This window comes from Daucus carota, chromosome 3 (genome assembly GCF_001625215.2).
Source record: "Daucus carota subsp. sativus chromosome 3, DH1 v3.0, whole genome shotgun sequence".
Lineage (NCBI taxonomy): Eukaryota > Viridiplantae > Streptophyta > Magnoliopsida > Apiales > Apiaceae > Daucus > Daucus carota.
This window is the reverse complement of record NC_030383.2, coordinates 27,629,061-27,644,260: the sequence shown is the minus strand read 5'-3', so window position 1 is coordinate 27,644,260 and position 15,200 is coordinate 27,629,061. Positions and strand designations below refer to the sequence as shown.

General features: G+C 39.3%; 1 protein-coding gene and 1 non-coding gene across 2 annotated transcripts in view; one reads left to right on the top strand and one right to left on the bottom strand.

Annotated features, from left to right (window-relative positions):
• LOC135151449 (uncharacterized) overlaps positions 1–15,200 on the top strand; it is a 96,537-nt gene that overhangs the window by 51,115 nt on the left and 30,222 nt on the right. The window contains exon 5 of the mRNA XM_064089899.1: positions 3,464–4,172. Within this exon, the coding sequence (XP_063945969.1) occupies positions 3,464–4,172 (709 nt within the window). The remainder of the gene's footprint in view (positions 1–3,463; positions 4,173–15,200) is intronic.
• Positions 955–1,061, bottom strand: LOC135151912 (small nucleolar RNA R71). The gene has a single exon (XR_010290819.1). It is a non-coding gene; the product is annotated as a small nucleolar RNA R71 (small nucleolar RNA).

Here is a 15,200-nt window from a genome sequence, read left to right as displayed (position 1 = left end):
CTGTCTTAATTGCGGTTTTTGATTGGTATGATATGTGTGCAACGAGAGTTGGCATGTATTACTTTCGTGTTGTCTGATTAGGATCAACAGTCACATGTTGATCAGTAATTTCAATTCTAGATGAATTCGATAATGAAGTTAGAATCCCATGTGTTTACCTATTCTGATTTTGATTAGTAAATTTAGTTATTAGTATAAAAGAACACATCCTTGTTAATTGTCTTAGCAGTGAAAATTACTCATACATTGTTGCATAGGTGCGTATTCTTAATTCATTAGTCTCTGTGGGATCGAACTTAATATATTACTTGTGATCACGTGCGCTTGCGTGTAGATTTTTGCGAACAAGTTTTTGGCGCCGCTGCCGGGGACTCGGTGTTAATTAATTAGTTTATGTACTTGTCATCAGTGTGCATTAAAATTCACTGACTAGGATTCTATTCTTTTCTCACTTTTCTTCTTTTCTTTATTTCAGGTACTTGGGTCGCGTTTATGCTAACACGTTCTAAAGCTCGTAAGGAAGCAATTGACTCATCTTCTTCTTCTGATTCTGAAACAATGACAGAACCTGAAGCACAACCAGACAGTAAGGCATTGAAGGATTTCTCTATGCCAAAGATCGATGATATCCAGTCAAGCATTGTCAGGCCTGCAATCGCAGCCAAAGCCTTTGAAATCAAACCAGGAACTATTCAAATGGTCCAGAACTCGGTACAGTTTGGGGGTTCTCCTACTGAAGACCCTAATATGCATATACGTAATTTTATAGAGATCTGTGACACTTTCAAATTTAATGAAGTCTCTGATGATGCTGTGAAGCTAAGGCTTTTTCCATTTTCACTGAGAGATAAGGCTAAGGGATGATTACATTCTTTACCATCTGGTTCTATTACTACATGGGAAGATCTAGCTCAGAAATTTCTCACTAAATTCTTCCCCATGGCAAAGACTGCTGCACTACGAAATGCTCTATCTCAATTCTCTCAACAATCAGGAGAAACATTCTGTGAAGCCTGGGAGCGATATAAGGAGATGCTAAGGAAGTGTCCCCATCATGGCATGCCGGATTGGATGCAAATAAACTGTTTCTATAATGGTCTTGGACCTCAATCCAGACCTATGCTTGATGCTGCTTCTGGAGGTGCGCTATGGGCTAAAAGTTATGAAGAAGCTTATGATCTTATTGAAATGATGGCTGCTAATGAATATCAGAACCCTACTCAAAGACTTACTCAAGGGAAGGTAGCCGGAGTTCTTGATCTTGACACGTCTACAGCTATTGCTGCTCAACTTAAGGCTCTCACGATGAAAGTCGATTCTCTGGCTAACCAAGGAATTCAACAGCCAATCTCAATTTGCGAATTATGTGCGGGTACTCACTCTACTGATCAGTGTGCCATTTCTAGTGAATCAGCACAATTTGTGAGCAACTTTCAGAGAGGTCAACAGCCTGCTCCAGCTACTTACCATCCTAACAACCGAAATCATCCGAATTTCAGCTGGAGTAATAATCAGGGTTATAATCAGCCTCAACAAGGATTTCAACAGGGACCTAAGCAGGATAGTCAGGCTGGAACTTCACAACAGTATGCACCTAAACAGCCATATCACCCTCCGGGATTTCAGAATCATGGGCAATCAGCTAACGAAAGGTCTGACATGGAAGAACTAAGACTCATGTACAAGAGTCAGGCAGTAACTTTAAAAGCCTTGGAGACACAAGTCGGTCAGTTAGCTAATGCTTTATTAAGCAGACCACAGGGGAATCTCCCTAGTGATACAGAAGTACCAGGTAAGAGGGATCCTAAAGAGCAAGTCCAAGCAATTACGCTGAGATCTGGAAAAACTACAACAGGGCTAACCTCAACATTAGTACAAGATCAGGATGATGAACCGCAAGAAAATCCAGCAGAACTTCCTTCGAACGTAAGTGACATAAGACCCAATGTTGAAATGGATAGAGCTATTCCTGCAGCTGCTACTATGCCAAAGCAAATATACCCACCACCTCCGTTTCCTAGGAGGTTGAAGAAACAACAGCTGGATAAGCAATTTGGTAAATTCCTTGAGGTTTTCAAAAAGCTTCACATCAACATTCCGTTTGCAGAAGCACTCGAGCAAATGCCTAGCTATGCCAGATTAATGAAGGGTATTCTTTCAAAAAAGCTAAAGCTCGAAGAATTAGAGACAGTGGCACTAACAGAGGAATGTAGTGCTGTACTTCGACAGAAATTACCACCTAAGCTGAAAGATCCGGGAAGCTTCACTATCCCTTGCACTATTGGGGAGTTCTCTTTTGATAAGTGTCTGTGCGACTTGGGAGCTAGCATCAATCTGATGCCTCTATCTATCTTCACACAACTTGGCCTGCGAGAGCTCAAGCCGACAAACATGTCTTTACAGCTGGCTGATCGTTCGATCACATATCCGAGGGGTATAACTGAAGATGTGCTGGTCAAGGTTGATAAATTAATATTTCCAGCCGACTTCGTGATTCTTGATTTTGAAGAAGACAAAAGAATTCCTATCATCTTAGGTAGACCCTTTTTAGCCACCGGGAAAACTTTGATTGATGTCCAAAAAGGGGAACTTACAATGAGAATACAAGATCAGACGGTCACGTTCAACGTATTCAATGCAATGAAATTACCAACTGATGAGGAATCTTGTTTCAGTATGGATGTACTTGATACTACGGCAGAAGCTAATAGCCAGCGGGTTTTACAGAATGATGTATTGGAAGCAATCCTTACCAATGATGAGGAATTGGACAGTGAAGAAGAATTGGAAGAACTCCATCATCTTAACTCATCACCTTGGCGAAGGAATTTTGAACCACCTGTCGAATCTCTTGGCTTGGAGGAACAAAAGGAAGATCATAAACCACTACAACCATCAGTGATCGAAGCACCTAAACTTGAACTTAAACCGCTACCGGATCACTTGAGGTATGCTTTTCTTGGTGAAGGTTCTACTCTTCCTGTTATTATTGCAGCTAACTTGTCAGGTGAGGAAGAGGAAAAACTTTTGAGGGTGCTAAGGGAATTCAAAACAGCAATTGGTTGGACTATAGCTGATATCAAGGGAATCAGTCCATCCTTTTGTCAACACAAAATTCTCATTGAAGAAGGAAGCAAACCTTCAGTGGAACAACAGAGAAGGTTAAATCCTATCATGAAGGAGGTTGTAAAGAAAGAGATTCTTAAATGGCTTGATGCAGGTATCATATATCCAATTTCAGATAGCTCATGGGTGAGTCCAGTACAATGTGTGCCTAAGAAAGGAGGCATGACAGTAGTAGCCAACGAAAAAGGGGAACTCATCTCAACTAGAACTGTCACTGGTTGGAGGATTTGCATGGACTACAGAAAGCTGAATAAAGCTACAAGGAAGGATCACTTCCCTCTGCCTTTTATTGATCAGATGCTTGACAGGTTGGCTGGTCATGAATTCTATTGCCTGTTGGATGGGTATTCTGGCTATAATCAGATTTCTATTTCTCCGGAGGATCAAGAAAAGACAACCTTTACATGCCCTTATGGTACATTTGCATTCCGAAGAGTACCTTTTGGCTTATGCGGTGCACCAGCCACTTTTCAAAGGTGCATGATGGCAATATTCTCAGAGATGATCGGCATCAATGTGGAGGTATTCATGGATGATTTTTCTGTATTTGGAACATCTTATGACGAATGCCTCACGAATCTGAGAATGGTTCTTAAGCGCTGTGTGGAAACTAATCTGATTCTCAAATGGGAAAAATGCCATTTCATGGTGCAAGAAGGAATCATATTGGGACATAAATTATCTACCAAGGGACTGGAAGTGGATAAAGCGAAGGTGGAAACAATTAAAAATCTTCCTCCACCACTCTCGGTTAAGGGCATCCGAAGCTTCCTTGGTCATGCAGGTTTCTATCGGAGATTCATCAAAGACTTCTCAAAAATTTCCAAACCTCTTTGCAATCTGTTAGAGAAAGACAATCCATTCAAATTTGATGAGGAGTGCTTGGAAGCATTTGAAATTTTGAAAAAGAAGTTGACATCAGCACCTATCATCACTGCACCTGATTGGAGTAAACCATTCGAATTGATGTGTGATGCCAGTGATTATGCTGTAGGAGCTGTACTGGGCCAGCGTACAGTTAATGTGTTTCATGTTATCTATTATGCCAGCAAAACCTTAAATGATGCACAATTGAACTACACTACTACTGAAAAAGAACTTCTAGCTATTGTCTTTAGCTTTGAGAAGTTCAGGTCTTATCTTCTTGGAACAAAGGTAGTGGTATACACTGATCATGCAGCCATTCGGTATCTCATTTCAAAGAAGGATTCCAAACCAAGGCTAATTCGTTGGGTTCTATTACTCCAAGAATTTGATGTAGAAATTAAAGATCGGAAGGGCACAGAAAATCAGGTAGCGGATCATTTATCCCGAGAAGATCATAGCAAACAAACTACCGACAACACTCTAATTAATGAATTCTTCCCAGATGAACAGTTGTTTGGAGTTGAGGCCGAAGAGCCATGGTTTGCTGACATTGTAAATTATCTGGTGAGTAAGGTCATTCCTCCAGAATTCTCTTATGCTCAACGCAAGAAATTCCTTCACGATGTGAAATGGTATATTTGGGATGAACCCTTTCTGTTTAAACAAGGAGTCGATCAGATTCTCAGACGGTGTATTCCTAATAATGAAGTTGAGGGAGTTTTGCGCGAGTGCCATTCCACTGGTTATGGGGGCCATTATAGCGGAGAGAAGACAGCAAAGAGGGTACTTCAAGCAGGTTTTTACTGGCCAACTCTGTTTAAAGATGCTCATCAATTTGTGTTGGGTTGCGATCGATGTCAACGTACAGGTAATATATCTAGGAGGAATGAAATGCCTCTTAAAATGCTTTTGGAAGTCGAAATATTTGATGTTTGGGGTATTGACTTTATGGGACCGTTCGTTTCATCTTGCAACAACCAATATATTCTATTAGCAGTTGATTACGTGTCTAAATGGGTGGAGGTGAAAGCCTTACCTACAAATGATGCTAAGGTGGTCTTGCAATTTCTACAAAAACAAATCTTTACCCGTTTCGGAGTCCCTAGAGTCATTATCAGTGATGAAGGCTCTCATTTCTGCAATCGGAAATTCACAACCTTGATGACGAGGTATAATATCAATCATCGGGTTGCTACTGCTTATCATCCTCAAACGAATGGTCAAGCTGAAGTGTCTAACAGAGAGATCAAACGCATATTAGAGAAGGTGGTTAACCCTTCTAGGAAAGACTGGTCCTTGCGATTAGACGAGGCTGCTTGGGCTTATCGAACAGCTTACAAAACACCGTTGGGTACTTCTCCATTTCAGTTAGTGTTTGGGAAAGCTTGTCACTTACCAGTAGAATTGGAACATAAAGCTTATTGGGCACTAAAGAAGTTGAATTTCGACTTACAATTAGCTGGAGAGAAACGCATGATTCAACTCAATGAGTTGGAGGAGTTCCGCCTCCGTGCTTATGAAAATAACAAACTCTACAAAGAGAAGGTGAAAAGGTTGCATGATCAGCGGTTGATACAAAAATCTTTTGTAGTAGGACAATTGGTTCTATTGTATAACTCTCAGTTGAAGCTGTTTCCAGGGAAACTCAAGTCACGCTGGTCGGGACCGTTTACAGTCAAGACGGTATTCCCCCACGGTGCGGTAGAAATCTATGCCAAATCACCGGATGAATCATTTAAGGTTAATGGTCAACGGTTGAAGCCTTACTTTGGCGGAAATGTGAATCGTGAGGTACAAACCACGATTTTTCAATCGGAATCGGATTAATTCTGGACTTCACGTCGAGCTAACGACGTTAAACAAGCGCTTCGTGGGAGGCAACCCGCGCATAGGAACCATGTTGTACCGTTGTAAACCTCAAAAAAACACAAAAAAACGAGAAAACTCGGCCCTGGGTGGCAGACACTAGCGCGCCCGCGCTAGTGTCCAGCGCGCCCGCGCTAAGTTGCTCAGCGCGCCCGCGCTGCACTTAGCGCGCCCGCGCTACTGTCTGCCCAGAAGCCCGATTTTCTCCCAAAAATATTTTATTTTCCGTTTTTAAAAGCCCACAATCCTAATTTTGCATGCCTAGCCCGAAATATATCCTCCATAACCCTAACTCAGCTCTCAAAATCCTATATAAACACAAAATCCATCTCCAATTCCTATTCTAATTCTATAAACCCTACTTATATATATACACCTCCATACACACAACCACCATCAAATCTCTCAAACCCACTACACACAAATCTCTTGCAACTCTAGATCTCTATCAATGGCACCCAAAAGAGCCCGAAGAACACAAGGACCAAGCACCCAAGCCCCTACATCTAGCGATTCTTCCTCGATGGGTGAGGTTGAATTCACCTCCGATGGTGCACGAACTGAGTTTCAACGGCTTATGAATAAGTCGATAGTCAAGGAGAGAGGATTCCTACCCACAGCAGAAGATGGTGAGCTCTTAAGCATGATTCAAGAAAGGGGATAGGAGTCTTTTTGCGAGGCTCCGGAGGCGGTTCCCTTGGCTATTATTCGCGAGTTCTATGCTAATGCCAAGGAGAATCGCGATGGTTTCACGGTGGTGCGAGGCACCCGGGTGGAGTATAGCGCGGAGGCGATCCGTAGAGTGATTGGGGGGCGTGCCAAGCGCCGTAATGAAGAAGATTGGGTTGTAGAGAGGATTGGGCGTGCCAAACGCCGGTTTGATGAGGATCCGATTGATCTTGATAGGTTGGTGTATGACATGTGCGTGCCGGATACGAGTTGGAAGATGACGGCACCTCCTTTGCCGGCACATGTTTCTTTTCCAGCAGCCGCTTTGCACCGGTATGCGAAGGCGTGGAACGCCTTCATCTGTGCTAATATCATGCCATCTTCACATGGGCATGAGGTGACGGTGGATAGAGCTATTCTGCTCTTTGGGATTGTCTCGGACAAGTATATTGATCTGGGACATGTGATTCATCAGGGGATTCTGAGGTTCTTACAAGGAGGAACCACTGGTGCCATTCCGTATGGCACAATTGTTACAAAGCTATGTCGAGCAAGCGGTGTTCGTTGGCCAGCCAACGAGCAATTACAGTTACCAGCAGCACCGCTTGATCATTCGGCGATCAGCCGGATGACGGAGTGGGAAGGAGGAGTTCCCCACCCTCGAGGCCTCGGGTACATATATGATGAGATGACAGGGGGACGCTCAGGGTTCATTAGGAGGGAGCGTACTAGAGCTTCTGGAGCTGGTACTTCTCAGACGGAGAGGAGCTCCGAACCGATGGGAGATGTTCATTATCGCCGGCTAGCGAGACGGATGGACACCATGCATGACATCCACCAGAGGTTTGCGTTTGACTTGACACAAGCTCTTGGTAATGCTTTTCAGGCGCAGGGGGTCACGGTTCAGTGGCCAGTATTCGGAGCAGGGATGCAGTATCCTCCACCTGATTCACCTCCAGCAGAGGAGGGGGAGGACTCGGACTCCGAGTAGGTATGTGGGTGCTCTAGCCTTTTTACCGCTTTCAATGGGGACATTGAAAATTTTAAGTTTGGGGGTGGTAATCTAAGGAAGAGCATGTTATTGTAATTTTGTTTATTATTGCATGTGTTAGTTAGTTCATGTATGTTAGTTAGTTCATGTAGTTCACGTTTTTTATTTTTTTTGTTTTGATTATTTCTCACGTTTTTTTTTAATTTTTCGCAATTTTTTTATTTTTTTATTTTACATGTTTAGTAGTAATTGTCGTAGTTAGTATCACGAGCATTTGCATGAATTATGAAGTTAAGCCAAGTTAATTGCCTATGATGAGTTATGTGCGTAGTTCTTGATTAGTAATTTCAATTGCAATGCTAGGTTAGTACTTGGAAATTGCTTGTGTTGGAAATTGTAATTCACATATGTTCTTGAGATAGGATTTAGACGAAATCCTTGAATTCTAGGATTGAATTGAGCACCCTTCAGCTTAGGTCTGTAAATCTTAAGTTTGGGGGAACTGAGGAGTAGATATACCTTTCTAGAAAAAAATATAGAAAAAAAATATAGAAAAAAAAAAGAAATAGTAGTAAATAAAATTCACTAGAAAAATAAGTGGTAGAATTAACTAGGTTGAGCTCATTAGTACTCGAGTAATTAAGTCTGAGGGGACTTTGTGCCTAACAACCCTCGCTACATGGGCACTAGTGCATAAATCTTTAGGGATCTCAACCATTGCACGGTTAAATAAACCACTAGAATAGAGTGAATAATTGGTGTGTGAAGTCTTGTGGTGTTCGTAACGCATTTACACTACGAAGCGCTCTGACCTTAGACCGAGCAATTAATCACCAATAAAAAGAAAAAAAAATTATAGTGAATAAAATAGAAGGGTGTGGACATTCTTTGGGACCTTGGCTTTTAGTTGGCCTTGAGTGACGGGGTGTTAGTTCTAAACTTTTACGATTCTTGATTGGGATTCTGTGGGAGTAGTAGTTTTTGTCTTGTCTCAATAAAAGAGCATGCTTGCACACACTGGCACTCCACACTTGTAAATAGAAGAGTAATTGACTTAGTAGCGAGAGAAGTGAAATGCGAGAACATTAGCACAATCTGAGGTATTATAATTGGCAAGGCAATTACTTCATAGTTCACTCATTCATCACGTAGTTGCATTCATGCATTGCATTGTATTATTGTATAGTGTCGTTGACGCTTGAGGACAAGCATCAGTTTAAGTTTGGGGGTGTGATAAGTGGTATTTATACACACTTATAGGCCTTCATTTCCACTTAAATTGGTTGGTTGTACTTAAGTGTTTAGTGTCTTTTGATGTGTTTTTAGTGTTTTTCTGTGCAGGTCACGAGTTGAGGTGATGAAGTGATTTTCTATCATTTTAGGTTGTTTTTGGTGCATTATTTGCAAGAATAGAGAATTGTGGATTCATCACGACTTGGGATTTTGTGGGTACATCTTCTACAAACCCTCACGAGAACACACTCGTCCACTAGAGCTATCTAGGGGTTTAAAGGGCTTGTTGCATATGCTAAATGCAACCGTGATCACCTACGGAAGTGGTACTAGAGCGAGGAAGGGCATGCACGCGAGAACGAGCTAAAAAACGAAGAAACGGGCTGCCAGTGGCAGACAGTAGCGCGCCCGCGCTAGATCTTAGCGCGCCCGCGCTAGCTACTGTCCCACTAGCGCGCCTGCGCTAGTTTAGCGCGGCCGCGCCCAGCAGAGCTGTTCCGGGCCGATTTTTGGAGCTTTTCTGATGGATTTTAGAAGCGGTCAAGGCCCGGTTGACTTGGTCAATGTATCTAATTTCTCATGTGTAAAAACCCTAGCCTCACTTGTATCGTAGAATCGTAATATAGTTTTATCAGTTTTTCTCTTGTAATCAAGCACATTATCAGTTTTGTAGTGGATCGTTCTTCGCGAGGAAGTGACAGTTTCGAGCGAGATCGTGAACATCAATTCTTTAACGTTGTGTTCTTTATTATTAATTCAAGCACTTTTATTCCGCTTAATTCTCGTCTTTTATTTATCATGTTTTCATTAGAACCCATGATGTCGATTAGTTCGATTATGAACTAACCGCCTTCATGGGATTCTAATGGATTTATCGATGTAGTCTAGTAACGAATATTAATTGCTTGATTTTGTGACGTATGTTGATTTCTTTGCATGCGCCGTGCTTATTCTTCTTAGAAGCGTAGCTAACTTCTAAGTTGTTTGTTAATTCTTTCTGAAGCGAGAGTGGATGATTGAATTTAGAACTATGCCATGTAAACATAGGATTATGTGAATGAAGCATAATTTGTGATAGACTTGAACTATTTTTATCACCCTGTGTAATCACGATAGACGACCTGTTATTAAACCTCTCTGCTTACACTACCGCTATAGAGATATAGGGTCTGAGCTTTGTTGGTGTCCCTGAGATTTCTGTCTTAATTGCGGATTTTGATTGGTATGATATGTGTGCAACGAGAGTTGGCATGTATTACTTTCGTGTTGTCTGATTAGGATCAACAGTCACATGTTAATCAGTAATTTCAATTCTAGATGAATTCGATAATGAAGTTAGAATCCCATGTGTTTACCTATTCTGATTTTGATTAGTAAATTTAGTTATTAGTATAAAAGAACACATCCTTGTTAATTGTCTTAGCAGTGAAAATTACTCATACATTGTTGCATAGGTGCGTATTCTTAATTCACCAGTCTCTGTGGGATCGAACTTAATATATACTGAGTTTCATTATAACTAAATATTGAAGACATGATTTAAGTTTTCTTTTTCCTGTAAACACCGAATACTTGCTTTTCAAATAATTAATGAATAATATGAAAAGAGTCTGTTTGTCTTTTTAGTGTGTCTGATTAAGTGTTAAAACCTAATGCAAAGTTCTGTTGTAATAATTTCCTAGCAGAATGGGATGTTGACATGTTTAGAATTTTAGATGCCATTATGAAGTTATATACATTAAGGAATTTCTTAGTCTGAAACTATATGAAGCAGAGAGTCTTATATTACAAAGTAGTAGTACTGGACATGTCTTAAATCCTTGGGGATATATAAATTAAGTAGTAGTATCATTTCAAAAGTTAAGTAGGAATAATCATTGACACTGACTGACAGGAGTCCAGCCCTGTCGAAAACTGGTAATCACGAGTAATCTGCTGCTATGCTAAGTGAATTAGTAAATATGTGTTTTTCTCTGAAATATAAACATGTTAACTAGTTTTGTATGTTGATTAACATGTTAATTAGTAAATATGTGTTTTGTATGCTGCTATGTTAACTTATTAGAATTTTGTTTTTATGTCAACCACTGATTTTATATATTTATACTATATTTCAGTATAACTGCTGGATTGCGGTGAAGAGGGCCACATAAGACAAGCTGAGATACAGGGCTGCATTCACACAAGAAGTTGTTAGAATTTTGTGCTTTATAAGGTATATCACATACAGATCAATGAATTTTGTGCTTTATAAGGTATATCACATACGGATCAATGAATTTAAGCCACAGTACTTGGCCAATCATACTAGTGCTTAATCGGAGACTACCTCCGTTACACTGAAGTTGGAGGAGTGTATATGAGCAAAGGAAAAAGGCTGGTTGGGAGCTTTTGACAGATGACAAAGACTTAATCGGACTCTTAGAAGCCTGCAAAGATGGTGAAGAAATTGAGTTTTTTGTTGACACTATTGTCGACAAGGAAATTGAGCCCATGACTCGAATACAACCACATGTAGTGGTGCGGCCAAGAAAAAATATAATTGGAGGTATACATATACATATACATATACATATATATATATATATATATATATATATATATTTATATATAATGTTTCACCTTCCCTGGCATATATAATGTACATATTATCTTTTTGATTTTACAGTGTCTCCAAAGAAGCTTGTGTCTCCGAAGAAGCCCGTAAAGCGTACATTTGTCACAAGACAACAACTCCAGCAGCATAATCAATTACTTAGGAGGTCACCTAGGGGGAGCAAGCGAAATAAGGAAGAACAACTGGAGAAGGAGGAAGAAAGAACAACAGTGAGAAGGAAATTAAATCTTCAAAAGGATACAAGCAGATGCGAAACTACTGGAGAAAACGAGGCTGTTAGTTGGATCTATTTTTAATTTCTAAACATAGTCAAGCCTTGTTAGTTGGATCTATTTTTTGCTGCAGAATCCACCATTGACAAACTATGAGAAAGAAAGACTCGATCGTATGAAATGAAATGAAGGCGTTCTTCAAGCTTATGGGGTTCGTAGACTAGTTGCTAGTCTTAAAGAGGGTGCTGGACAGAATAGCACGACAGAACCCCGTCATTCTAAGGATCCTGATGAGGACGATGAGTACGTTCCTGAAAAAGAGCCTCAAGTTGAGAGTGATGAAGATATATCAGAGATGGAGGTACCATGTATTTGTTTAATTTTTTAATTATAGCAAAATACATTTCCATCTTTCTAAAATGATTTTCCTGATTTACAATAATGCTTCCACTCCACAAAAAGAATCTTACTTTGAATTTAGCCTGATTGGCCATCCCTTATAGTTTATTATTATAAATTACGAAAGTTCAGAATATAATGGCTGTTTGTATTTACAAATAAACCTTCTGTGTAGTCAGCTATACTTCACATTTTGAATTTTACAATTTTGTGGGCACTTAAGGTATCAAAATTGGAGATAGAACAGGTGATAGATTGTTAAATACATATCTTTTAAAAAATGTAGTACTGTCAAGCTGCCACTTAGAGCACCTACTTCTGAATAGTTATAAAATTCTCACGGAGCTGATTTATTGTATTCAGGGACAAAGATAGTGAGTCCAGACCAGCATGTGCCTTTTCGACCTAAAACAAGGATATACATACATATATATATATATATATATATATATATATATATAGAGAGAGAGAGAGAGAGAGACCAAAACTAAGTATAGTAAGAATGTTGAAAATTGTCTAAGTGTTACAATAGGTTTGTTATTTACCTAGACAATATATCACCGCCTTACTGTAGTATGACAATAATTATTAAATTACATGCCAGAACTAAAAGTTAAACTTAAGGTCATATAAAAAGGCTATGTCTGACAAGGGTGTGGATGGGAGCCAGATTCGTACTTTTATGATAATCAGGATTCTTGGAAATGTATCTGAAATTAGACACGGGGCCGAGGACTCAGGAATTAAGCTTAATGCGAGTAAAAGTTTATATAGACTGATTTATTTTACATTCATAAAAGTAGCGTCTATTGCACATAAATCACATACAATTAATTACATGTTATATTATAGTATAAAACTAATAAAATAACATCGAAACAAGTCAATCATGGACCTTGATCTCTATAAACAAGTTGCAAGACCTTAATGTTCATTTGATACAATTAATCACTTTGTATATTTTCAAATTTAGAGATAAAATGATAATAATGATACAATTGCATGATTACAGAGAAAAAGAGTTGCCAAGGCAAATAAGACAGGGGTGGGACGTAGGACTCGTGCACAAACAAAAGCACAAGAGCCTGCTGACATTGAAAGAGAATCGACACATGTCGCCACTCCCGTCAGGAACAAAGGGAAGAAAGCTGCAGTTGAGAAGGAGGTGACAAGTTCTTATCGTGCACCTACTGTAAAACCAACTTGTTCCAAATTGTTGAACAAGGCAGTCAATGGAGTACCTCCCGGTTCGATAAATGCTTATCTAGCACTGCGGGAACAACAAAAATTGAGTACTGCACCTCAATTACAAGAGGATGATGTTCCTGAACTTAATGTGGACCAAGCTACAGATGAGGAGGAAGCTGTTAAAGGTGCTGTGTACATGCATTTTTACTCTATTTAATTAGCCTGAGAATCTGGATTTATTGATCTACCTCGTGTTTTCATTTTTAATGCATTCTTTGTTTTTTGTTTCCTATTTCACTATGAGCCGTAGTGAATTAATATATATTAAATATAAATATGTTCCTCTGACAGTAATTAAGAAATTGACTTTATGCTCCATTTTTACTCTATTTAATTAGCCTGGCAATCTGGATTTATTGATCTACCTCGTGTTTTCATTTTTAATGCATTCTTTGTTTTTTGTTTCCTATTTCACTATGAGCCGTAGTGAATTAATTTTTTTTATTTGTTCTGTGCATGGAATATGATATGCTAGCTCCTAGAAAACCCAGGGGACCTACAAAAATGATTAAAGTTCATGCAAGGACAGCTGAAAATAAAGTTGTCATTACGTTGAATGAAGATCATCAACCCGTTTCGGATAATCAGAAAATTATCACAGAGCTCAGTAATTTTGTGGGAACACTAGCAAGGGATAACGTGTCACTTACGTACGTAAATTGGCATGTAGTTCCTGACAGCCTGAAGAAGCAATTATGGGAACAAACTCTGGTACATTTTATTAGTTGATTGTCATGTAGTTCATACTTATGAATTATATTGTAATTGGTATGTAGTCCACACAATTGCATTAGTTCATACTTAATTTTGCATTATATCGTAACAGTATAAATAACTGATTTTATGTTCGATATTTACATTTTTAGGCTAAGTATGTCATTCCTGAACAAGGTAGAAAATGAGTGTACAACACACTCAATGCTGCTTGGAGGCTTCACAAAAGTCGTTTTAAGACCAAGTACTATACCAGCCTTGAAACTGACGCGGAAAGGTTGGAAAAAAGGCCCCAAGAAATTTCACTAGAGGACTTTAAGCTGCTCCTGGCATACTGGGGAGATGATGAAGTTAAGGTATTATATCTACTATGTTGGATGCTAATTTAATTACATTTAATTAGCATGCTATTTAAAAAATTATGTAATCTGCATAATCTATGTTCTGCCTGATTTACAAGGATAACTACAAGATTAATGTAAATTTTATTATTTTTCTCTTTTATTTTCTAGAAACTGGCAAGGAACAATACTGCCCGTCGTAGTAATTTAACTGAGACACACACTATGGGTCCAAAAACACTAGCACAAGTTCGGGAGGAGATGGTATATATCCTTATCTTATAATATACTGTGAAAGTGAATTTTGGATAACAGTACATGTCCATTAATTGATCATTTTCAGATGCAATTGATGCCCATTAACTTCTACTGAATTCAAATTGAGCTAAATTGTTTTCCTTTTCTTCAATAATTGCAGAAAAAGAAAAGCCCCGACCTTGCCTCGCCAACAGATGCGGAAGTGTTTCTGGAAACCCGTAAGCGAAAACCCGGGTAAGAGTACAAGTCAAATACTGAAAAAGTGGAAAAAAGAATGGTAAGGACATTTCAAGTAGTATTAAATCTATCTTCATAATTCATTTTATAATCTGGTGTATCATTTTCTTGTAGACCGCGATCAAGAAACTAGTTACTTCTGGACAAGAAGTTGAAGCAAATTTAATGGTTAGCGGCGACAAGGAACATTCACGTGATTGGCTAGTAGGAAGAGCCGGTACAAAGGAAACTGGTCAATGCTCTGGTTCGGCAGCAATTCCTACGGAACAATATGTGCAGGAGTTGACCACAAAGATCAAGCATGACTTAGAAATTGAACTGGAAGCCAAAGTTAACCGCAAAGTGCAGGAAAATTTAACTTGGGTACTGAAAAAACTAGGGGATGCAAATCCTGATCTAAAATTAAATATCGGGGACTTTTG